Source organism: Acipenser ruthenus, chromosome 4, assembly GCF_902713425.1.
Source record: "Acipenser ruthenus chromosome 4, fAciRut3.2 maternal haplotype, whole genome shotgun sequence".
NCBI lineage: Eukaryota > Metazoa > Chordata > Actinopteri > Acipenseriformes > Acipenseridae > Acipenser > Acipenser ruthenus.
The window spans coordinates 3,355,515-3,380,710 of record NC_081192.1 but is presented as its reverse complement, the minus strand read 5'-3'; the positions used below and the strand labels follow the sequence as shown (position 1 = coordinate 3,380,710).

General features: G+C 46.7%; 1 protein-coding gene across 1 annotated transcript in view; it reads left to right on the top strand.

The window, feature by feature from the left end:
• Nucleotides 1-24,530, top strand: part of LOC117400645 (epiplakin) — a 33,548-nt gene extending 9,018 nt beyond the window's left edge. The window contains exon 2 of the mRNA XM_059021358.1: nt 838-24,530. Coding sequence (XP_058877341.1) covers nt 881-24,136 — 23,256 coding nt within the window. The 5' untranslated portion in view covers nt 838-880 and the 3' untranslated portion in view covers nt 24,137-24,530. The remainder of the gene's footprint in view (nt 1-837) is intronic.
• Nucleotides 24,531-25,196: the final 666 nt, after the last annotated feature.

Genomic DNA, 25,196 nt, shown 5'->3' with positions numbered 1-25,196 from the left:
ATATGGTATTGTAACGGGGGATCTGTGCTGACTATCTGGCGCATGCGTAGTACTGCAGCAAGGGGGCAGCAGCCTTGTAGATCCACCTGTCAGTCATGGCAGTGACACGGAGAGGTGGGGAAGAGGGTGTGTTGGCTTTCCCTCTCTCTGAGTGGCTGAGAGGCGGGACTTGGGGGATTGCTCGGCCCATTACTGCGCTTGGTTATGCATTCAGGTGGCCGTGACTGGGAATACACAGAGATGCTGGCTGAGGGGGCCAGTGTAAACATAGACCAGGCAAGAATGCCAGTGGTTGGAGCGAGCAACCAAAACAGGCAAGCACGGAAGACAGCGAGCAAAAAATAAACCATTTATTAAAATATATTGTTACATACCCGAGGGGGCGTGTGTAGTGATAGGGGAATCTTGGCCACCCCAGTGTATGTGCATAACAGTGTAGGATGGAGATCCCGAGCTGACCGGCTTAGCGGCAGTAGGAGCGCTGCGTAAGCAGCACCTTTATTTGTAGTTTTATTACTGTGTTTTATTTTCCCTTTTCATTTCAGCTTTTGTTTTCATTATTATTTTGAGCAACTGTGAGTGCGCCAGCTTTTAACTGTTTAGCAGTATTGGTATTTCTGTGGTCCTGTTTACCATTGTTGGTACTCAGGCCACGGACAACAGTGCCCTCTGCCGGCTAAAAGAGAAATATCCAAAATAATAAAACTGTGCACCTGTGCGGTGTTTTCAAATAAAACTTCTGTCTCCCGTATGTGTCAGTGAATTGCCCACGACCCTTCCACAGGTATATATAAATAGGATGTTTCTAACTTCATCCATCTTTTTGTTTAATTGCAGAAAAATAAAAACAGTAGAACACATTTCTGAACTAAACAAGACAATGGCAAACCAAGGAAAGAGCAATACCCATCTGACAAGCATCATGGTTGAAAATAAGTACAGCAATGGAGAGCCTAGTTTTAATCAAAAATTCCAAGGTCTCAGAAGACAGGTCACAGCCAGTCAGCTATTAGATGCTGAAATCATTAAGAAGGAGCTGTTTGATCAACTGAATCAAGGAACAGTGACCGTTCAAGAAGTCAACAAAATGGATTCGGTGCAGAAGTACCTGCAAGGGACCAACAGCATTGCAGGAGTGCTGGTGCAGTCCTCCACAGAGAAGATGAGTATCTACCAGGCCATGAGGAAAGGGATTCTGAGACCCGGCACTGCACTGGTTCTCCTGGAAGCCCAGGCCGCTACTGGATTTCTCATTGACCCGGTGAAGAATAAAAAGCTGTCCGTAGAACAAGCAGTGGCTGAAGGACTGGTGGGCACAGAACTGAAAGATAAACTCTTGTCAGCAGAGAGGGCTGTCACTGGGTACACTGATCCTTACACTAAGAATACAATTTCCTTGTTCCAAGCCTTGAAGAAAGACCTGATAGTAAAGGATCACGGGATACGCCTGCTGGAAGCTCAGATCGCCACTGGGGGCATCATTGACCCGATCAACAGCCACCGTGTGCCTGTGGAGGTGGCCTACAAGCGGGGATACTTTGATAAAGAAATGAGTCAGATTCTCTCTGACCCAAGCGATGACACCAAAGGCTTTTTTGACCCCAACACTCACGAGAATCTCACCTACTTGCAGCTGCTGGAGAGAGGTGTAAAAGATCCAGAAACCGGACTCTGCTTACTTAGCCTGGTTAAGAAAGGAGGACAGTATGTTTACAATGATGAGCAAATGCAGAGTGCCCTCAAATCAGCTACAACCAGCAAGGTAGCAGGGAAGTACAAGGGCCAGACAGTTTCCATCTGGGAACTGCTGTATTCTGAATACATCTCCGAGGAGAAAAGGAGAGAGCTTCTGCAGCAGTACAAGTCGGGAAGTTTGACAATTCAGCAGTTCACAGAGACCGTCATTACCATGGTTGAGCAGAGTATTAAAACAACAACCACGACAACAACAACAAAAACAACAACCACAAAAACAGAAACCGACTCACAATTCAAAGGTCTCAGAAGACAGGTCTCAGCCAGTCAGCTATTAGATGCTGAAATCATTAAGAAGGAGCTGTTTGATCAACTGAATCAAGGAACAGTGACCGTTCAAGAAGTCAACAAAATGGAATCGGTGCAGAAGTACCTGCAAGGGACCAACAGCATTGCAGGAGTGCTGGTGCAGTCCTCCACAGAGAAGATGAGTATCTACCAGGCCATGAGGAAAGGGATTCTGAGACCCGGCACTGCACTGGTTCTCCTGGAAGCCCAGGCCGCTACTGGATTTCTCATTGACCCGGTGAAGAATAAAAAGCTGTCCGTAGAACAAGCAGTGGCTGAAGGACTGGTGGGCACAGAACTGAAAGATAAACTCTTGTCAGCAGAGAGGGCTGTCACTGGGTACACTGATCCTTACACTAAGAATACAATCTCCTTGTTCCAAGCCTTGAAGAAAGACCTGATAGTAAAGGATCACGGGATACGCCTGCTGGAAGCTCAGATCGCCACTGGGGGCATCATTGACCCGATCAACAGCCACCGTGTGCCTGTGGAGGTGGCCTACAAGCGGGGATACTTTGATAAAGAAATGAGTCAGATTCTCTCTGACCCAAGCGATGACACCAAAGGCTTTTTTGACCCCAACACTCACGAGAATCTCACCTACTTGCAGCTGCTGGAGAGAGGTGTAAAAGATCCAGAAACCGGACTCTGCTTACTTAGCCTGGTTAAGAAAGGAGGACAGTATGTTTACAATGATGAGCAAATGCAGAGTGCCCTCAAATCAGCTACAACCAGCAAGGTAGCAGGGAAGTACAAGGGCCAGACAGTTTCCATCTGGGAACTGCTGTATTCTGAATACATCTCCGAGGAGAAAAGGAGAGAGCTTCTGCAGCAGTACAAGTCGGGAAGTTTGACAATTCAGCAGTTCACAGAGACCGTCATTACCATGGTTGAGCAGAGTATTAAAACAACAACCACGACAACAACAACAAAAACAACAACCACAAAAACAGAAACCGACTCACAATTCAAAGGTCTCAGAAGACAGGTCTCAGCCAGTCAGCTATTAGATGCTGAAATCATTAAGAAGGAGCTGTTTGATCAACTGAATCAAGGAACAGTGACCGTTCAAGAAGTCAACAAAATGGAATCGGTGCAGAAGTACCTGCAAGGGACCAACAGCATTGCAGGAGTGCTGGTGCAGTCCTCCACAGAGAAGATGAGTATCTACCAGGCCATGAGGAAAGGGATTCTGAGACCCGGCACTGCACTGGTTCTCCTGGAAGCCCAGGCCGCTACTGGATTTCTCATTGACCCGGTGAAGAATAAAAAGCTGTCCGTAGAACAAGCAGTGGCTGAAGGACTGGTGGGCACAGAACTGAAAGATAAACTCTTGTCAGCAGAGAGGGCTGTCACTGGGTACACTGATCCTTACACTAAGAATACAATCTCCTTGTTCCAAGCCTTGAAGAAAGACCTGATAGTAAAGGATCACGGGATACGCCTGCTGGAAGCTCAGATCGCCACTGGGGGCATCATTGACCCGATCAACAGCCACCGTGTGCCTGTGGAGGTGGCCTACAAGCGGGGATACTTTGATAAAGAAATGAGTCAGATTCTCTCTGACCCAAGCGATGACACCAAAGGCTTTTTTGACCCCAACACTCACGAGAATCTCACCTACTTGCAGCTGCTGGAGAGAGGTGTAAAAGATCCAGAAACCGGACTCTGCTTACTTAGCCTGGTTAAGAAAGGAGGACAGTATGTTTACAATGATGAGCAAATGCAGAGTGCCCTCAAATCAGCTACAACCAGCAAGGTAGCAGGGAAGTACAAGGGCCAGACAGTTTCCATCTGGGAACTGCTGTATTCTGAATACATCTCCGAGGAGAAAAGGAGAGAGCTTCTGCAGCAGTACAAGTCGGGAAGTTTGACAATTCAGCAGTTCACAGAGACCGTCATTACCATGGTTGAGCAGAGTATTAAAACAACAACCACGACAACAACAACAAAAACAACAACCACAAAAACAGAAACCGACTCACAATTCAAAGGTCTCAGAAGACAGGTCACAGCCAGTCAGCTATTAGATGCTGAAATCATTAAGAAGGAGCTGTTTGATCAACTGAATCAAGGAACAGTGACCGTTCAAGAAGTCAACAAAATGGAATCGGTGCAGAAGTACCTGCAAGGGACCAACAGCATTGCAGGAGTGCTGGTGCAGTCCTCCACAGAGAAGATGAGTATCTACCAGGCCATGAGGAAAGGGATTCTGAGACCCGGCACTGCACTGGTTCTCCTGGAAGCCCAGGCCACTACTGGATTTCTCATTGACCCGGTGAAGAATAAAAAGCTGTCCGTAGAACAAGCAGTGGCTGAAGGACTGGTGGGCACAGAACTGAAAGATAAACTCTTGTCAGCAGAGAGGGCTGTCACTGGGTACACTGATCCTTACACTAAGAATACAATCTCCTTGTTCCAAGCCTTGAAAAAAGACCTGATAGTAAAGGATCACGGGATACGCCTGCTGGAAGCTCAGATCGCCACTGGGGGCATCATTGACCCGATCAACAGCCACCGTGTGCCTGTGGAGGTGGCCTACAAGCGGGGATACTTTGATAAAGAAATGAGTCAGATTCTCTCTGACCCAAGTGATGACACCAAAGGCTTTTTTGACCCCAACACTCACGAGAATCTCACCTACTTGCAGCTGCTGGAGAGAGGTGTAAAAGATCCAGAAACCGGACTCTGCTTACTTAGCCTGGTTAAGAAAGGAGGACAGTATGTTTACAATGATGAGCAAATGCAGAGTGCCCTCAAATCAGCTACAACCAGCAAGGTAGCAGGGAAGTACAAGGGCCAGACAGTTTCCATCTGGGAACTGCTGTATTCTGAATACATCTCCGAGGAGAAAAGGAGAGAGCTTCTGCAGCAGTACAAGTCGGGAAGTTTGACAATTCAGCAGTTCACAGAGACCGTCATTACCATGGTTGAGCAGAGTATTAAAACAACAACCACGACAACAACAACAAAAACAACAACCACAAAAACAGAAACCGACTCACAATTCAAAGGTCTCAGAAGACAGGTCTCAGCCAGTCAGCTATTAGATGCTGAAATCATTAAGAAGGAGCTGTTTGATCAACTGAATCAAGGAACAGTGACCGTTCAAGAAGTCAACAAAATGGAATCGGTGCAGAAGTACCTGCAAGGGACCAACAGCATTGCAGGAGTGCTGGTGCAGTCCTCCACAGAGAAGATGAGTATCTACCAGGCCATGAGGAAAGGGATTCTGAGACCCGGCACTGCACTGGTTCTCCTGGAAGCCCAGGCCGCTACTGGATTTCTCATTGACCCGGTGAAGAATAAAAAGCTGTCCGTAGAACAAGCAGTGGCTGAAGGACTGGTGGGCACAGAACTGAAAGATAAACTCTTGTCAGCAGAGAGGGCTGTCACTGGGTACACTGATCCTTACACTAAGAATACAATCTCCTTGTTCCAAGCCTTGAAAAAAGACCTGATAGTAAAGGATCACGGGATACGCCTGCTGGAAGCTCAGATCGCCACTGGGGGCATCATTGACCCGATCAACAGCCACCGTGTGCCTGTGGAGGTGGCCTACAAGCGGGGATACTTTGATAAAGAAATGAGTCAGATTCTCTCTGACCCAAGTGATGACACCAAAGGCTTTTTTGACCCCAACACTCACGAGAATCTCACCTACTTGCAGCTGCTGGAGAGAGGTGTAAAAGATCCAGAAACCGGACTCTGCTTACTTAGCCTGGTTAAGAAAGGAGGACAGTATGTTTACAATGATGAGCAAATGCAGAGTGCCCTCAAATCAGCTACAACCAGCAAGGTAGCAGGGAAGTACAAGGGCCAGACAGTTTCCATCTGGGAACTGCTGTATTCTGAATACATCTCCGAGGAGAAAAGGAGAGAGCTTCTGCAGCAGTACAAGTCGGGAAGTTTGACAATTCAGCAGTTCACAGAGACCGTCATTACCATGGTTGAGCAGAGTATTAAAACAACAACCACGACAACAACAACAAAAACAACAACCACAAAAACAGAAACCGACTCACAATTCAAAGGTCTCAGAAGACAGGTCTCAGCCAGTCAGCTATTAGATGCTGAAATCATTAAGAAGGAGCTGTTTGATCAACTGAATCAAGGAACAGTGACCGTTCAAGAAGTCAACAAAATGGAATCGGTGCAGAAGTACCTGCAAGGGACCAACAGCATTGCAGGAGTGCTGGTGCAGTCCTCCACAGAGAAGATGAGTATCTACCAGGCCATGAGGAAAGGGATTCTGAGACCCGGCACTGCACTGGTTCTCCTGGAAGCCCAGGCCGCTACTGGATTTCTCATTGACCCGGTGAAGAATAAAAAGCTGTCCGTAGAACAAGCAGTGGCTGAAGGACTGGTGGGCACAGAACTGAAAGATAAACTCTTGTCAGCAGAGAGGGCTGTCACTGGGTACACTGATCCTTACACTAAGAATACAATCTCCTTGTTCCAAGCCTTGAAGAAAGACCTGATAGTAAAGGATCACGGGATACGCCTGCTGGAAGCTCAGATCGCCACTGGGGGCATCATTGACCCGATCAACAGCCACCGTGTGCCTGTGGAGGTGGCCTACAAGCGGGGATACTTTGATAAAGAAATGAGTCAGATTCTCTCTGACCCAAGCGATGACACCAAAGGCTTTTTTGACCCCAACACTCACGAGAATCTCACCTACTTGCAGCTGCTGGAGAGAGGTGTAAAAGATCCAGAAACCGGACTCTGCTTACTTAGCCTGGTTAAGAAAGGAGGACAGTATGTTTACAATGATGAGCAAATGCAGAGTGCCCTCAAATCAGCTACAACCAGCAAGGTAGCAGGGAAGTACAAGGGCCAGACAGTTTCCATCTGGGAACTGCTGTATTCTGAATACATCTCCGAGGAGAAAAGGAGAGAGCTTCTGCAGCAGTACAAGTCGGGAAGTTTGACAATTCAGCAGTTCACAGAGACCGTCATTACCATGGTTGAGCAGAGTATTAAAACAACAACCACGACAACAACAACAAAAACAACAACCACAAAAACAGAAACCGACTCACAATTCAAAGGTCTCAGAAGACAGGTCTCAGCCAGTCAGCTATTAGATGCTGAAATCATTAAGAAGGAGCTGTTTGATCAACTGAATCAAGGAACAGTGACCGTTCAAGAAGTCAACAAAATGGAATCGGTGCAGAAGTACCTGCAAGGGACCAACAGCATTGCAGGAGTGCTGGTGCAGTCCTCCACAGAGAAGATGAGTATCTACCAGGCCATGAGGAAAGGGATTCTGAGACCCGGCACTGCACTGGTTCTCCTGGAAGCCCAGGCCGCTACTGGATTTCTCATTGACCCGGTGAAGAATAAAAAGCTGTCCGTAGAACAAGCAGTGGCTGAAGGACTGGTGGGCACAGAACTGAAAGATAAACTCTTGTCAGCAGAGAGGGCTGTCACTGGGTACACTGATCCTTACACTAAGAATACAATCTCCTTGTTCCAAGCCTTGAAAAAAGACCTGATAGTAAAGGATCACGGGATACGCCTGCTGGAAGCTCAGATCGCCACTGGGGGCATCATTGACCCGATCAACAGCCACCGTGTGCCTGTGGAGGTGGCCTACAAGCGGGGATACTTTGATAAAGAAATGAGTCAGATTCTCTCTGACCCAAGTGATGACACCAAAGGCTTTTTTGACCCCAACACTCACGAGAATCTCACCTACTTGCAGCTGCTGGAGAGAGGTGTAAAAGATCCAGAAACCGGACTCTGCTTACTTAGCCTGGTTAAGAAAGGAGGACAGTATGTTTACAATGATGAGCAAATGCAGAGTGCCCTCAAATCAGCTACAACCAGCAAGGTAGCAGGGAAGTACAAGGGCCAGACAGTTTCCATCTGGGAACTGCTGTATTCTGAATACATCTCCGAGGAGAAAAGGAGAGAGCTTCTGCAGCAGTACAAGTCGGGAAGTTTGACAATTCAGCAGTTCACAGAGACCGTCATTACCATGGTTGAGCAGAGTATTAAAACAACAACCACGACAACAACAACAAAAACAACAACCACAAAAACAGAAACCGACTCACAATTCAAAGGTCTCAGAAGACAGGTCTCAGCCAGTCAGCTATTAGATGCTGAAATCATTAAGAAGGAGCTGTTTGATCAACTGAATCAAGGAACAGTGACCGTTCAAGAAGTCAACAAAATGGAATCGGTGCAGAAGTACCTGCAAGGGACCAACAGCATTGCAGGAGTGCTGGTGCAGTCCTCCACAGAGAAGATGAGTATCTACCAGGCCATGAGGAAAGGGATTCTGAGACCCGGCACTGCACTGGTTCTCCTGGAAGCCCAGGCCGCTACTGGATTTCTCATTGACCCGGTGAAGAATAAAAAGCTGTCCGTAGAACAAGCAGTGGCTGAAGGACTGGTGGGCACAGAACTGAAAGATAAACTCTTGTCAGCAGAGAGGGCTGTCACTGGGTACACTGATCCTTACACTAAGAATACAATCTCCTTGTTCCAAGCCTTGAAAAAAGACCTGATAGTAAAGGATCACGGGATACGCCTGCTGGAAGCTCAGATCGCCACTGGGGGCATCATTGACCCGATCAACAGCCACCGTGTGCCTGTGGAGGTGGCCTACAAGCGGGGATACTTTGATAAAGAAATGAGTCAGATTCTCTCTGACCCAAGTGATGACACCAAAGGCTTTTTTGACCCCAACACTCACGAGAATCTCACCTACTTGCAGCTGCTGGAGAGAGGTGTAAAAGATCCAGAAACCGGACTCTGCTTACTTAGCCTGGTTAAGAAAGGAGGACAGTATGTTTACAATGATGAGCAAATGCAGAGTGCCCTCAAATCAGCTACAACCAGCAAGGTAGCAGGGAAGTACAAGGGCCAGACAGTTTCCATCTGGGAACTGCTGTATTCTGAATACATCTCCGAGGAGAAAAGGAGAGAGCTTCTGCAGCAGTACAAGTCGGGAAGTTTGACAATTCAGCAGTTCACAGAGACCGTCATTACCATGGTTGAGCAGAGTATTAAAACAACAACCACGACAACAACAACAAAAACAACAACCACAAAAACAGAAACCGACTCACAATTCAAAGGTCTCAGAAGACAGGTCTCAGCCAGTCAGCTATTAGATGCTGAAATCATTAAGAAGGAGCTGTTTGATCAACTGAATCAAGGAACAGTGACCGTTCAAGAAGTCAACAAAATGGAATCGGTGCAGAAGTACCTGCAAGGGACCAACAGCATTGCAGGAGTGCTGGTGCAGTCCTCCACAGAGAAGATGAGTATCTACCAGGCCATGAGGAAAGGGATTCTGAGACCCGGCACTGCACTGGTTCTCCTGGAAGCCCAGGCCGCTACTGGATTTCTCATTGACCCGGTGAAGAATAAAAAGCTGTCCGTAGAACAAGCAGTGGCTGAAGGACTGGTGGGCACAGAACTGAAAGATAAACTCTTGTCAGCAGAGAGGGCTGTCACTGGGTACACTGATCCTTACACTAAGAATACAATCTCCTTGTTCCAAGCCTTGAAGAAAGACCTGATAGTAAAGGATCACGGGATACGCCTGCTGGAAGCTCAGATCGCCACTGGGGGCATCATTGACCCGATCAACAGCCACCGTGTGCCTGTGGAGGTGGCCTACAAGCGGGGATACTTTGATAAAGAAATGAGTCAGATTCTCTCTGACCCAAGTGATGACACCAAAGGCTTTTTTGACCCCAACACTCACGAGAATCTCACCTACTTGCAGCTGCTGGAGAGAGGTGTAAAAGATCCAGAAACCGGACTCTGCTTACTTAGCCTGGTTAAGAAAGGAGGACAGTATGTTTACAATGATGAGCAAATGCAGAGTGCCCTCAAATCAGCTACAACCAGCAAGGTAGCAGGGAAGTACAAGGGCCAGACAGTTTCCATCTGGGAACTGCTGTATTCTGAATACATCTCCGAGGAGAAAAGGAGAGAGCTTCTGCAGCAGTACAAGTCGGGAAGTTTGACAATTCAGCAGTTCACAGAGACCGTCATTACCATGGTTGAGCAGAGTATTAAAACAACAACCACGACAACAACAACAAAAACAACAACCACAAAAACAGAAACCGACTCACAATTCAAAGGTCTCAGAAGACAGGTCTCAGCCAGTCAGCTATTAGATGCTGAAATCATTAAGAAGGAGCTGTTTGATCAACTGAATCAAGGAACAGTGACCGTTCAAGAAGTCAACAAAATGGAATCGGTGCAGAAGTACCTGCAAGGGACCAACAGCATTGCAGGAGTGCTGGTTCAGTCCTCCACAGAGAAGATGAGTATCTACCAGGCCATGAGGAAAGGGATTCTGAGACCCGGCACTGCACTGGTTCTCCTGGAAGCCCAGGCCGCTACTGGATTTCTCATTGACCCGGTGAAGAATAAAAAGCTGTCCGTAGAACAAGCAGTGGCTGAAGGACTGGTGGGCACAGAACTGAAAGATAAACTCTTGTCAGCAGAGAGGGCTGTCACTGGGTACACTGATCCTTACACTAAGAATACAATCTCCTTGTTCCAAGCCTTGAAAAAAGACCTGATAGTAAAGGATCACGGGATACGCCTGCTGGAAGCTCAGATCGCCACTGGGGGCATCATTGACCCGATCAACAGCCACCGTGTGCCTGTGGAGGTGGCCTACAAGCGGGGATACTTTGATAAAGAAATGAGTCAGATTCTCTCTGACCCAAGTGATGACACCAAAGGCTTTTTTGACCCCAACACTCACGAGAATCTCACCTACTTGCAGCTGCTGGAGAGAGGTGTAAAAGATCCAGAAACCGGACTCTGCTTACTTAGCCTGGTTAAGAAAGGAGGACAGTATGTTTACAATGATGAGCAAATGCAGAGTGCCCTCAAATCAGCTACAACCAGCAAGGTAGCAGGGAAGTACAAGGGCCAGACAGTTTCCATCTGGGAACTGCTGTATTCTGAATACATCTCCGAGGAGAAAAGGAGAGAGCTTCTGCAGCAGTACAAGTCGGGAAGTTTGACAATTCAGCAGTTCACAGAGACCGTCATTACCATGGTTGAGCAGAGTATTAAAACAACAACCACGACAACAACAACAAAAACAACAACCACAAAAACAGAAACCGACTCACAATTCAAAGGTCTCAGAAGACAGGTCTCAGCCAGTCAGCTATTAGATGCTGAAATCATTAAGAAGGAGCTGTTTGATCAACTGAATCAAGGAACAGTGACCGTTCAAGAAGTCAACAAAATGGAATCGGTGCAGAAGTACCTGCAAGGGACCAACAGCATTGCAGGAGTGCTGGTGCAGTCCTCCACAGAGAAGATGAGTATCTACCAGGCCATGAGGAAAGGGATTCTGAGACCCGGCACTGCACTGGTTCTCCTGGAAGCCCAGGCCGCTACTGGATTTCTCATTGACCCGGTGAAGAATAAAAAGCTGTCCGTAGAACAAGCAGTGGCTGAAGGACTGGTGGGCACAGAACTGAAAGATAAACTCTTGTCAGCAGAGAGGGCTGTCACTGGGTACACTGATCCTTACACTAAGAATACAATCTCCTTGTTCCAAGCCTTGAAGAAAGACCTGATAGTAAAGGATCACGGGATACGCCTGCTGGAAGCTCAGATCGCCACTGGGGGCATCATTGACCCGATCAACAGCCACCGTGTGCCTGTGGAGGTGGCCTACAAGCGGGGATACTTTGATAAAGAAATGAGTCAGATTCTCTCTGACCCAAGCGATGACACCAAAGGCTTTTTTGACCCCAACACTCACGAGAATCTCACCTACTTGCAGCTGCTGGAGAGAGGTGTAAAAGATCCAGAAACCGGACTCTGCTTACTTAGCCTGGTTAAGAAAGGAGGACAGTATGTTTACAATGATGAGCAAATGCAGAGTGCCCTCAAATCAGCTACAACCAGCAAGGTAGCAGGGAAGTACAAGGGCCAGACAGTTTCCATCTGGGAACTGCTGTATTCTGAATACATCTCCGAGGAGAAAAGGAGAGAGCTTCTGCAGCAGTACAAGTCGGGAAGTTTGACAATTCAGCAGTTCACAGAGACCGTCATTACCATGGTTGAGCAGAGTATTAAAACAACAACCACGACAACAACAACAAAAACAACAACCACAAAAACAGAAACCGACTCACAATTCAAAGGTCTCAGAAGACAGGTCTCAGCCAGTCAGCTATTAGATGCTGAAATCATTAAGAAGGAGCTGTTTGATCAACTGAATCAAGGAACAGTGACCGTTCAAGAAGTCAACAAAATGGAATCGGTGCAGAAGTACCTGCAAGGGACCAACAGCATTGCAGGAGTGCTGGTGCAGTCCTCCACAGAGAAGATGAGTATCTACCAGGCCATGAGGAAAGGGATTCTGAGACCCGGCACTGCACTGGTTCTCCTGGAAGCCCAGGCCGCTACTGGATTTCTCATTGACCCGGTGAAGAATAAAAAGCTGTCCGTAGAACAAGCAGTGGCTGAAGGACTGGTGGGCACAGAACTGAAAGATAAACTCTTGTCAGCAGAGAGGGCTGTCACTGGGTACACTGATCCTTACACTAAGAATACAATCTCCTTGTTCCAAGCCTTGAAAAAAGACCTGATAGTAAAGGATCACGGGATACGCCTGCTGGAAGCTCAGATCGCCACTGGGGGCATCATTGACCCGATCAACAGCCACCGTGTGCCTGTGGAGGTGGCCTACAAGCGGGGATACTTTGATAAAGAAATGAGTCAGATTCTCTCTGACCCAAGCGATGACACCAAAGGCTTTTTTGACCCCAACACTCACGAGAATCTCACCTACTTGCAGCTGCTGGAGAGAGGTGTAAAAGATCCAGAAACCGGACTCTGCTTACTTAGCCTGGTTAAGAAAGGAGGACAGTATGTTTACAATGATGAGCAAATGCAGAGTGCCCTCAAATCAGCTACAACCAGCAAGGTAGCAGGGAAGTACAAGGGCCAGACAGTTTCCATCTGGGAACTGCTGTATTCTGAATACATCTCCGAGGAGAAAAGGAGAGAGCTTCTGCAGCAGTACAAGTCGGGAAGTTTGACAATTCAGCAGTTCACAGAGACCGTCATTACCATGGTTGAGCAGAGTATTAAAACAACAACCACGACAACAACAACAAAAACAACAACCACAAAAACAGAAACCGACTCACAATTCAAAGGTCTCAGAAGACAGGTCTCAGCCAGTCAGCTATTAGATGCTGAAATCATTAAGAAGGAGCTGTTTGATCAACTGAATCAAGGAACAGTGACCGTTCAAGAAGTCAACAAAATGGAATCGGTGCAGAAGTACCTGCAAGGGACCAACAGCATTGCAGGAGTGCTGGTGCAGTCCTCCACAGAGAAGATGAGTATCTACCAGGCCATGAGGAAAGGGATTCTGAGACCCGGCACTGCACTGGTTCTCCTGGAAGCCCAGGCCGCTACTGGATTTCTCATTGACCCGGTGAAGAATAAAAAGCTGTCCGTAGAACAAGCAGTGGCTGAAGGACTGGTGGGCACAGAACTGAAAGATAAACTCTTGTCAGCAGAGAGGGCTGTCACTGGGTACACTGATCCTTACACTAAGAATACAATCTCCTTGTTCCAAGCCTTGAAGAAAGACCTGATAGTAAAGGATCACGGGATACGCCTGCTGGAAGCTCAGATCGCCACTGGGGGCATCATTGACCCGATCAACAGCCACCGTGTGCCTGTGGAGGTGGCCTACAAGCGGGGATACTTTGATAAAGAAATGAGTCAGATTCTCTCTGACCCAAGCGATGACACCAAAGGCTTTTTTGACCCCAACACTCACGAGAATCTCACCTACTTGCAGCTGCTGGAGAGAGGTGTAAAAGATCCAGAAACCGGACTCTGCTTACTTAGCCTGGTTAAGAAAGGAGGACAGTATGTTTACAATGATGAGCAAATGCAGAGTGCCCTCAAATCAGCTACAACCAGCAAGGTAGCAGGGAAGTACAAGGGCCAGACAGTTTCCATCTGGGAACTGCTGTATTCTGAATACATCTCCGAGGAGAAAAGGAGAGAGCTTCTGCAGCAGTACAAGTCGGGAAGTTTGACAATTCAGCAGTTCACAGAGACCGTCATTACCATGGTTGAGCAGAGTATTAAAACAACAACCACGACAACAACAACAAAAACAACAACCACAAAAACAGAAACCGACTCACAATTCAAAGGTCTCAGAAGACAGGTCACAGCCAGTCAGCTATTAGATGCTGAAATCATTAAGAAGGAGCTGTTTGATCAACTGAATCAAGGAACAGTGACCGTTCAAGAAGTCAACAAAATGGAATCGGTGCAGAAGTACCTGCAAGGGACCAACAGCATTGCAGGAGTGCTGGTGCAGTCCTCCACAGAGAAGATGAGTATCTACCAGGCCATGAGGAAAGGGATTCTGAGACCCGGCACTGCACTGGTTCTCCTGGAAGCCCAGGCCGCTACTGGATTTCTCATTGACCCGGTGAAGAATAAAAAGCTGTCCGTAGAACAAGCAGTGGCTGAAGGACTGGTGGGCACAGAACTGAAAGATAAACTCTTGTCAGCAGAGAGGGCTGTCACTGGGTACACTGATCCTTACACTAAGAATACAATCTCCTTGTTCCAAGCCTTGAAGAAAGACCTGATAGTAAAGGATCACGGGATACGCCTGCTGGAAGCTCAGATCGCCACTGGGGGCATCATTGACCCGATCAACAGCCACCGTGTGCCTGTGGAGGTGGCCTACAAGCGGGGATACTTTGATAAAGAAATGAGTCAGATTCTCTCTGACCCAAGCGATGACACCAAAGGCTTTTTTGACCCCAACACTCACGAGAATCTCACCTACTTGCAGCTGCTGGAGAGAGGTGTAAAAGATCCAGAAACCGGACTCTGCTTACTTAGCCTGGTTAAGAAAGGAGGACAGTATGTTTACAATGATGAGCAAATGCAGAGTGCCCTCAAATCAGCTACAACCAGCAAGGTAGCAGGGAAGTACAAGGGCCAGACAGTTTCCATCTGGGAACTGCTGTATTCTGAATACATCTCCGAGGAGAAAAGGAGAGAGCTTCTGCAGCAGTACAAGTCGGGAAGTTTGACAATTCAGCAGTTCACAGAGACCGTCATTACCATGGTTGAGCAGAGTATTAAAACAACAACCACGACAACAACAACAAAAACAACAACCACAAAAACAGAAACCGACTCACAATTCAAAGGTCTCAGAAGACAGGTCACAGCCAGTCAGCTATTAGATGCTGAAATCATTAAGAAGGAGCTGTTTGATCAACTGAATAAAGGAACAGTGACCGTTCAAGAAGTCAACAAAATGGATTCGGTGCAGAAGTACCTGCAAGGGACCAACAGCATTGCAGGAGTGCTGGTGCAGTCCTCCACAGAGAAGATGAGTATCTACCAGGCCATGAGGAAAGGGATTCTGAGACCCGGCACTGCACTGGTTCTCCTGGAAGCCCAGGCCGCTACTGGATTTCTCATTGACCCGGTGAAGAATAAAAAGCTGTCCGTAGAACAAGCAGTGGCTGAAGGACTGGTGGGCACAGAACTGAAAGATAAACTCTTGTCAGCAGAGAGGGCTGTCACTGGGTACACTGATCCTTACACTAAGAATACAATCTCCTTGTTCCAAGCCTTGAAGAAAGACCTGATAGTAAAGGATCACGGGATACGCCTGCTGGAAGCTCAGATCGCCACTGGGGGCATCATTGACCCGATCAACAGCCACCGTGTGCCTGTGGAGGTGGCCTACAAGCGGGGATACTTTGATAAAGAAATGAGTCAGATTCTCTCTGACCCAAGCGATGACACCAAAGGCTTTTTTGACCCCAACACTCACGAGAATCTCACCTACTTGCAGCTGCTGGAGAGAGGTGTAAAAGATCCAGAAACCGGACTCTGCTTACTTAGCCTGGTTAAGAAAGGAGGACAGTATGTTTACAATGATGAGCAAATGCAGAGTGCCCTCAAATCAGCTACAACCAGCAAGGTAGCAGGGAAGTACAAGGGCCAGACAGTTTCCATCTGGGAACTGCTGTATTCTGAATACATCTCCGAGGAGAAAAGGAGAGAGCTTCTGCAGCAGTACAAGTCGGGAAGTTTGACAATTCAGCAGTTCACAGAGACCGTCATTACCATGGTTGAGCAGAGTATTAAAACAACAACCACGACAACAACAACAAAAACAACAACCACAAAAACAGAAACCGACTCACAATTCAAAGGTCTCAGAAGACAGGTCACAGCCAGTCAGCTATTAGATGCTGAAATCATTAAGAAGGAGCTGTTTGATCAACTGAATCAAGGAACAGTGACCGTTCAAGAAGTCAACAAAATGGATTCGGTGCAGAAGTACCTGCAAGGGACCAACAGCATTGCAGGAGTGCTGGTGCAGTCCTCCACAGAGAAGATGAGTATCTACCAGGCCATGAGGAAAGGGATTCTGAGACCCGGCACTGCACTGGTTCTCCTGGAAGCCCAGGCCGCTACTGGATTTCTCATTGACCCGGTGAAGAATAAAAAGCTGTCCGTAGAACAAGCAGTGGCTGAAGGACTGGTGGGCACAGAACTGAAAGATAAACTCTTGTCAGCAGAGAGGGCTGTCACTGGGTACACTGATCCTTACACTAAGAATACAATCTCCTTGTTCCAAGCCTTGAAGAAAGACCTGATAGTAAAGGATCACGGGATACGCCTGCTGGAAGCTCAGATCGCCACTGGGGGCATCATTGACCCGATCAACAGCCACCGTGTGCCTGTGGAGGTGGCCTACAAGCGGGGATACTTTGATAAAGAAATGAGTCAGATTCTCTCTGACCCAAGTGATGACACCAAAGGCTTTTTTGACCCCAACACTCACGAGAATCTCACCTACTTGCAGCTGCTGGAGAGAGGTGTAAAAGATCCAGAAACCGGACTCTGCTTACTTAGCCTGGTTAAGAAAGGAGGACAGTATGTTTACAATGATGAGCAAATGCAGAGTGCCCTCAAATCAGCTACAACCAGCAAGGTAGCAGGGAAGTACAAGGGCCAGACAGTTTCCATCTGGGAACTGCTGTATTCTGAATACATCTCCGAGGAGAAAAGGAGAGAGCTTCTGCAGCAGTACAAGTCGGGAAGTTTGACAATTCAGCAGTTCACAGAGACCGTCATTACCATGGTTGAGCAGAGTATTAAAACAACAACCACGACAACAACAACAAAAACAACAACCACAAAAACAGAAACCGACTCACAATTCAAAGGTCTCAGAAGACAGGTCTCAGCCAGTCAGCTATTAGATGCTGAAATCATTAAGAAGGAGCTGTTTGATCAACTGAATCAAGGAACAGTGACCGTTCAAGAAGTCAACAAAATGGAATCGGTGCAGAAGTACCTGCAAGGGACCAACAGCATTGCAGGAGTGCTGGTGCAGTCCTCCACAGAGAAGATGAGTATCTACCAGGCCATGAGGAAAGGGATTCTGAGACCCGGCACTGCACTGGTTCTCCTGGAAGCCCAGGCCGCTACTGGATTTCTCATTGACCCGGTGAAGAATAAAAAGCTGTCCGTAGAACAAGCAGTGGCTGAAGGACTGGTGGGCACAGAACTGAAAGATAAACTCTTGTCAGCAGAGAGGGCTGTCACTGGGTACACTGATCCTTACACTAAGAATACAATCTCCTTGTTCCAAGCCTTGAAGAAAGACCTGATAGTAAAGGATCACGGGATACGCCTGCTGGAAGCTCAGATCGCCACTGGGGGCATCATTGACCCGATCAACAGCCACCGTGTGCCTGTGGAGGTGGCCTACAAGCGGGGATACTTTGATAAAGAAATGAGTCAGATTCTCTCTGACCCAAGCGATGACACCAAAGGCTTTTTTGACCCCAACACTCACGAGAATCTCACCTACTTGCAGCTGCTGGAGAGAGGTGTAAAAGATCCAGAAACCGGACTCTGCTTACTTAGCCTGGTTAAGAAAGGAGGACAGTATGTTTACAATGATGAGCAAATGCAGAGTGCCCTCAAATCAGCTACAACCAGCAAGGTAGCAGGGAAGTACAAGGGCCAGACAGTTTCCATCTGGGAACTGCTGTATTCTGAATACATCTCCGAGGAGAAAAGGAGAGAGCTTCTGCAGCAGTACAAGTCGGGAAGTTTGACAATTCAGCAGTTCACAGAGACCGTCATTACCATGGTTGAGCAGAGTATTAAAACAACAACCACGACAACAACAACAAAAACAACAACCACAAAAACAGAAACCGACTCACAATTCAAAGGTCTCAGAAGACAGGTCTCAGCCAGTCAGCTATTAGATGCTGAAATCATTAAGAAGGAGCTGTTTGATCAACTGAATCAAGGAACAGTGACCGTTCAAGAAGTCAACAAAATGGAATCGGTGCAGAAGTACCTGCAAGGGACCAACAGCATTGCAGGAGTGCTGGTGCAGTCCTCCACAGAGAAGATGAGTATCTACCAGGCCATGAGGAAAGGGATTCTGAGACCCGGCACTGCACTGGTTCTCCTGGAAGCCCAGGCCGCTACTGGATTTCTCATTGACCCGGTGAAGAATAAAAAGCTGTCCGTAGAACAAGCAGTGGCTGAAGGACTGGTGGGCACAGAACTGAAAGATAAACTCTTGTCAGCAGAGAGGGCTGTCACTGGGTACACTGATCCTTACACTAAGAATACAATCTCCTTGTTCCAAGCCTTGAAAAAAGACCTGATAGTAAAGGATCACGGGATACGCCTGCTGGAAGCTCAGATCGCCACTGGGGGCATCATTGACCCGATCAACAGCCACCGTGTGCCTGTGGAGGTGGCCTACAAGCGGGGATACTTTGATAAAGAAATGAGTCAGATTCTCTCTGACCCAAGTGATGACACCAAAGGCTTTTTTGACCCCAACACTCACGAGAATCTCACCTACTTGCAGCTGCTGGAGAGAGGTGTAAAAGATCCAGAAACCGGACTCTGCTTACTTAGCCTGGTTAAGAAAGGAGGACAGTATGTTTACAATGATGAGCAAATGCAGAGTGCCCTCAAATCAGCTACAACCAGCAAGGTAGCAGGGAAGTACAAGGGCCAGACAGTTTCCATCTGGGAACTGCTGTATTCTGAATACATCTCCGAGGAGAAAAGGAGAGAGCTTCTGCAGCAGTACAAGTCGGGAAGTTTGACAATTCAGCAGTTCACAGAGACCGTCATTACCATGGTTGAGCAGAGTATTAAAACAACAACCACGACAACAACAACAAAAACAACAACCACAAAAACAGAAACCGACTCACAATTCAAAGGTCTCAGAAGACAGGTCTCAGCCAGTCAGCTATTAGATGCTGAAATCATTAAGAAGGAGCTGTTTGATCAACTGAATCAAGGAACAGTGACCGTTCAAGAAGTCAACAAAATGGAATCGGTGCAGAAGTACCTGCAAGGGACCAACAGCATTGCAGGAGTGCTGGTGCAGTCCTCCACAGAGAAGATGAGTATCTACCAGGCCATGAGGAAAGGGATTCTGAGACCCGGCACTGCACTGGTTCTCCTGGAAGCCCAGGCCGCTACTGGATTTCTCATTGACCCGGTGAAGAATAAAAAGCTGTCCGTAGAACAAGCAGTGGCTGAAGGACTGGTGGGCACAGAACTGAAAGATAAACTCTTGTCAGCAGAGAGGGCTGTCACTGGGTACACTGATCCTTACACTAAGAATACAATCTCCTTGTTCCAAGCCTTGAAGAAAGACCTGATAGTAAAGGATCACGGGATACGCCTGCTGGAAGCTCAGATCGCCACTGGGGGCATCATTGACCCGATCAACAGCCACCGTGTGCCTGTGGAGGTGGCCTACAAGCGGGGATACTTTGATAAAGAAATGAGTCAGATTCTCTCTGACCCAAGCGATGACACCAAAGGCTTTTTTGACCCCAACACTCACGAGAATCTCACCTACTTGCAGCTGCTGGAGAGAGGTGTAAAAGATCCAGAAACCGGACTCTGCTTACTTAGCCTGGTTAAGAAAGGAGGACAGTATGTTTACAATGATGAGCAAATGCAGAGTGCCCTCAAATCAGCTACAACCAGCAAGGTAGCAGGGAAGTACAAGGGCCAGACAGTTTCCATCTGGGAACTGCTGTATTCTGAATACATCTCCGAGGAGAAAAGGAGAGAGCTTCTGCAGCAGTACAAGTCGGGAAGTTTGACAATTCAGCAGTTCACAGAGACCGTCATTACCATGGTTGAGCAGAGTATTAAAACAACAACCACGACAACAACAACAAAAACAACAACCACAAAAACAGAAACCGACTCACAATTCAAAGGTCTCAGAAGACAGGTCACAGCCAGTCAGCTATTAGATGCTGAAATCATTAAGAAGGAGCTGTTTGATCAACTGAATCAAGGAACAGTGACCGTTCAAGAAGTCAACAAAATGGAATCGGTGCAGAAGTACCTGCAAGGGACCAACAGCATTGCAGGAGTGCTGGTGCAGTCCTCCACAGAGAAGATGAGTATCTACCAGGCCATGAGGAAAGGGATTCTGAGACCCGGCACTGCACTGGTTCTCCTGGAAGCCCAGGCCGCTACTGGATTTCTCATTGACCCGGTGAAGAATAAAAAGCTGTCCGTAGAACAAGCAGTGGCTGAAGGACTGGTGGGCACAGAACTGAAAGATAAACTCTTGTCAGCAGAGAGGGCTGTCACTGGGTACACTGATCCTTACACTAAGAATACAATCTCCTTGTTCCAAGCCTTGAAGAAAGACCTGATAGTAAAGGATCACGGGATACGCCTGCTGGAAGCTCAGATCGCCACTGGGGGCATCATTGACCCGATCAACAGCCACCGTGTGCCTGTGGAGGTGGCCTACAAGCGGGGATACTTTGATAAAGAAATGAGTCAGATTCTCTCTGACCCAAGCGATGACACCAAAGGCTTTTTTGACCCCAACACTCACGAGAATCTCACCTACTTGCAGCTGCTGGAGAGAGGTGTAAAAGATCCAGAAACCGGACTCTGCTTACTTAGCCTGGTTAAGAAAGGAGGACAGTATGTTTACAATGATGAGCAAATGCAGAGTGCCCTCAAATCAGCTACAACCAGCAAGGTAGCAGGGAAGTACAAGGGCCAGACAGTTTCCATCTGGGAACTGCTGTATTCTGAATACATCTCCGAGGAGAAAAGGAGAGAGCTTCTGCAGCAGTACAAGTCGGGAAGTTTGACAATTCAGCAGTTCACAGAGACCGTCATTACCATGGTTGAGCAGAGTATTAAAACAACAACCACGACAACAACAACAAAAACAACAACCACAAAAACAGAAACCGACTCACAATTCAAAGGTCTCAGAAGACAGGTCACAGCCAGTCAGCTATTAGATGCTGAAATCATTAAGAAGGAGCTGTTTGATCAACTGAATCAAGGAACAGTGACCGTTCAAGAAGTCAACAAAATGGATTCGGTGCAGAAGTACCTGCAAGGGACCAACAGCATTGCAGGAGTGCTGGTGCAGTCCTCCACAGAGAAGATGAGTATCTACCAGGCCATGAGGAAAGGGATTCTGAGACCCGGCACTGCACTGGTTCTCATGGAAGCCCAGGCCGCTACTGGATTTCTCATTGACCCGGTGAAGAATAAAAAGCTGTCCGTAGAACAAGCAGTGGCTGAAGGACTGGTGGGCACAGAACTGAAAGATAAACTCTTGTCAGCAGAGAGGGCTGTCACTGGGTACACTGATCCTTACACTAAGAATACAATCTCCTTGTTCCAAGCCTTGAAGAAAGACCTGATAGTAAAGGATCACGGGATACGCCTGCTGGAAGCTCAGATCGCCACTGGGGGCATCATTGACCCGATCAACAGCCACCGTGTGCCTGTGGAGGTGGCCTACAAGCGGGGATACTTTGATAAAGAAATGAGTCAGATTCTCTCTGACCCAAGTGATGACACCAAAGGCTTTTTTGACCCCAACACTCACGAGAATCTCACCTACTTGCAGCTGCTGGAGAGAGGTGTAAAAGATCCAGAAACCGGACTCTGCTTACTTAGCCTGGTTAAGAAAGGAGGACAGTATGTTTACAATGATGAGCAAATGCAGAGTGCCCTCAAATCAGCTACAACCAGCAAGGTAGCAGGGAAGTACAAGGGCCAGACAGTTTCCATCTGGGAACTGCTGTATTCTGAATACATCTCCGAGGAGAAAAGGAGAGAGCTTCTGCAGCAGTACAAGTCGGGAAGTTTGACAATTCAGCAGTTCACAGAGACCGTCATTACCATGGTTGAGCAGAGTATTAAAACAACAACCACGACAACAACAACAAAAACAACAACCACAAAAACAGAAACCGACTCACAATTCAAAGGTCTCAGAAGACAGGTCACAGCCAGTCAGCTATTAGATGCTGAAATCATTAAGAAGGAGCTGTTTGATCAACTGAATCAAGGAACAGTGACCGTTCAAGAAGTCAACAAAATGGATTCGGTGCAGAAGTACCTGCAAGGGACCAACAGCATTGCAGGAGTGCTGGTGCAGTCCTCCACAGAGAAGATGAGTATCTACCAGGCCATGAGGAAAGGGATTCTGAGACCCGGCACTGCACTGGTTCTCCTGGAAGCCCAGGCCGCTACTGGATTTCTCATTGACCCGGTGAAGAATAAAAAGCTGTCCGTAGAACAAGCAGTGGCTGAAGGACTGGTGGGCACAGAACTGAAAGATAAACTCTTGTCAGCAGAGAGGGCTGTCACTGGGTACACTGATCCTTACACTAAGAATACAATCTCCTTGTTCCAAGCCTTGAAGAAAGACCTGATAGTAAAGGATCACGGGATACGCCTGCTGGAAGCTCAGATCGCCACTGGGGGCATCATTGACCCGATCAACAGCCACCGTGTGCCTGTGGAGGTGGCCTACAAGCGGGGATACTTTGATAAAGAAATGAGTCAGATTCTCTCTGACCCAAGTGATGACACCAAAGGCTTTTTTGACCCCAACACTCACGAGAATCTCACCTACTTGCAGCTGCTGGAGAGAGGTGTAAAAGATCCAGAAACCGGACTCTGCTTACTTAGCCTGGTTAAGAAAGGAGGACAGTATGTTTACAATGATGAGCAAATGCAGAGTGCCCTCAAGTCAGCTACAACCAGCAAGGTAGCAGGGAAGTACAAGGGCCAGACAGTTTCCATCTGGGAACTGCTGTATTCTGAATACATCTCCGAGGAGAAAAGGAGAGAGCTTCTGCAGCAGTACAAGTCGGGAAGTTTGACAATTCAGCAGTTCACAGAGACCGTCATTACCATGGTTGAGCAGAGTATTAAAACAACAACCACGACAACAACAACAAAAACAACAACCACAAAAACAGAAACCGACTCACAATTCAAAGGTCTCAGAAGACAGGTCACAGCCAGTCAGCTATTAGATGCTGAAATCATTAAGAAGGAGCTGTTTGATCAACTGAATCAAGGAACAGTGACCGTTCAAGAAGTCAACAAAATGGATTCGGTGCAGAAGTACCTGCAAGGGACCAACAGCATTGCAGGAGTGCTGGTGCAGTCCTCCACAGAGAAGATGAGTATCTACCAGGCCATGAGGAAAGGGATTCTGAGACCCGGCACTGCACTGGTTCTCCTGGAAGCCCAGGCCGCTACTGGATTTCTCATTGACCCGGTGAAGAATAAAAAGCTGTCCGTAGAACAAGCAGTGGCTGAAGGACTGGTGGGCACAGAACTGAAAGATAAACTCTTGTCAGCAGAGAGGGCTGTCACTGGGTACACTGATCCTTACACTAAGAATACAATCTCCTTGTTCCAAGCCTTGAAGAAAGACCTGATAGTAAAGGATCACGGGATACGCCTGCTGGAAGCTCAGATCGCCACTGGGGGCATCATTGACCCGATCAACAGCCACCGTGTGCCTGTGGAGGTGGCCTACAAGCGGGGATACTTTGATAAAGAAATGAGTCAGATTCTCTCTGACCCAAGCGATGACACCAAAGGCTTTTTTGACCCCAACACTCACGAGAATCTCACCTACTTGCAGCTACTGGAGAGAGGTGTAAAAGATCCAGAAACCGGACTCTGCTTACTTACTTTGAAGATATAAAAAATTATAATAATAACTGATGTGGAGTAGAAATTGAATATGTAATATAATGGGGACCAGGTTTATTTTGATATTTTCAACATTTATGTTTTGTATCCTATCCTTGACTTTTCATAGAAAAAAAAATTATATAAAAATGTATACAAAATTGTTCACTCCTACATGAAACTATTCCAGGTTATGCTCTAAAATTTGCAGTTTGTCTTTTTAAGATATCGCAACATATCCACAGTAAAAACTATTTTCTATTTGCCATGGGGAAATTAATTGATTTAAACCACATATTAACATAAAATGGGTTTAACTTTTTTGAATGGCAAGAAAGATGTATTGAATTTGACAGGTGTTTTGCTAGCTTTCTAAAAGTATACAATAAATTGAACATTTTATTTCACTGTGGTTTTTCGTTATATCCTCTTATATAACTTATAGTTATAGACCCAATCAAATTTACAGTGTCTGTTTAACCCCTTTTACATTATGTAAACAAAGTTGTACACCCTTACATTGTTTTCCCAATATATTTTTTCACTTTTAAATGTACATGATAATATGATTTCTTAAGATATACAATTACTGATTAATATACATATATCCTCCCTACCACCAGGATATCACTTCACTTATTCAATGTTATACTGATAACTGTCAAGTCAAATTTGGTATTAAACAAATGCTTTTTAATTTCCTTTGACAATCTCATTTTACAAATTGCAAAACAACTGAAATTCAAGTCACAGGTGGCAAGAGATGTTAGTACACCTTGGTAAATAATATTTTAATCCAATACCACAACTGTCTTATGCAAATAATCAAGAAACATAAATAAATACATTTCTCACGCCTTAAATAAAACAAACAAGCCAATTCTCAAAGCTAAAGGATATGCAACTTGTTTCTCTCAACATAATAACGTAGTACTTTGCAAAACACAGACGTGCCAATTTTGTTACACAGTATTTGTAGTACACTACCACCCCTTGGTAAAAGATGATACATAGCTAATAATGATAATGCATTGGGAAGGCAAATGTTTATGTTGATGAAAATCATTTTCTGG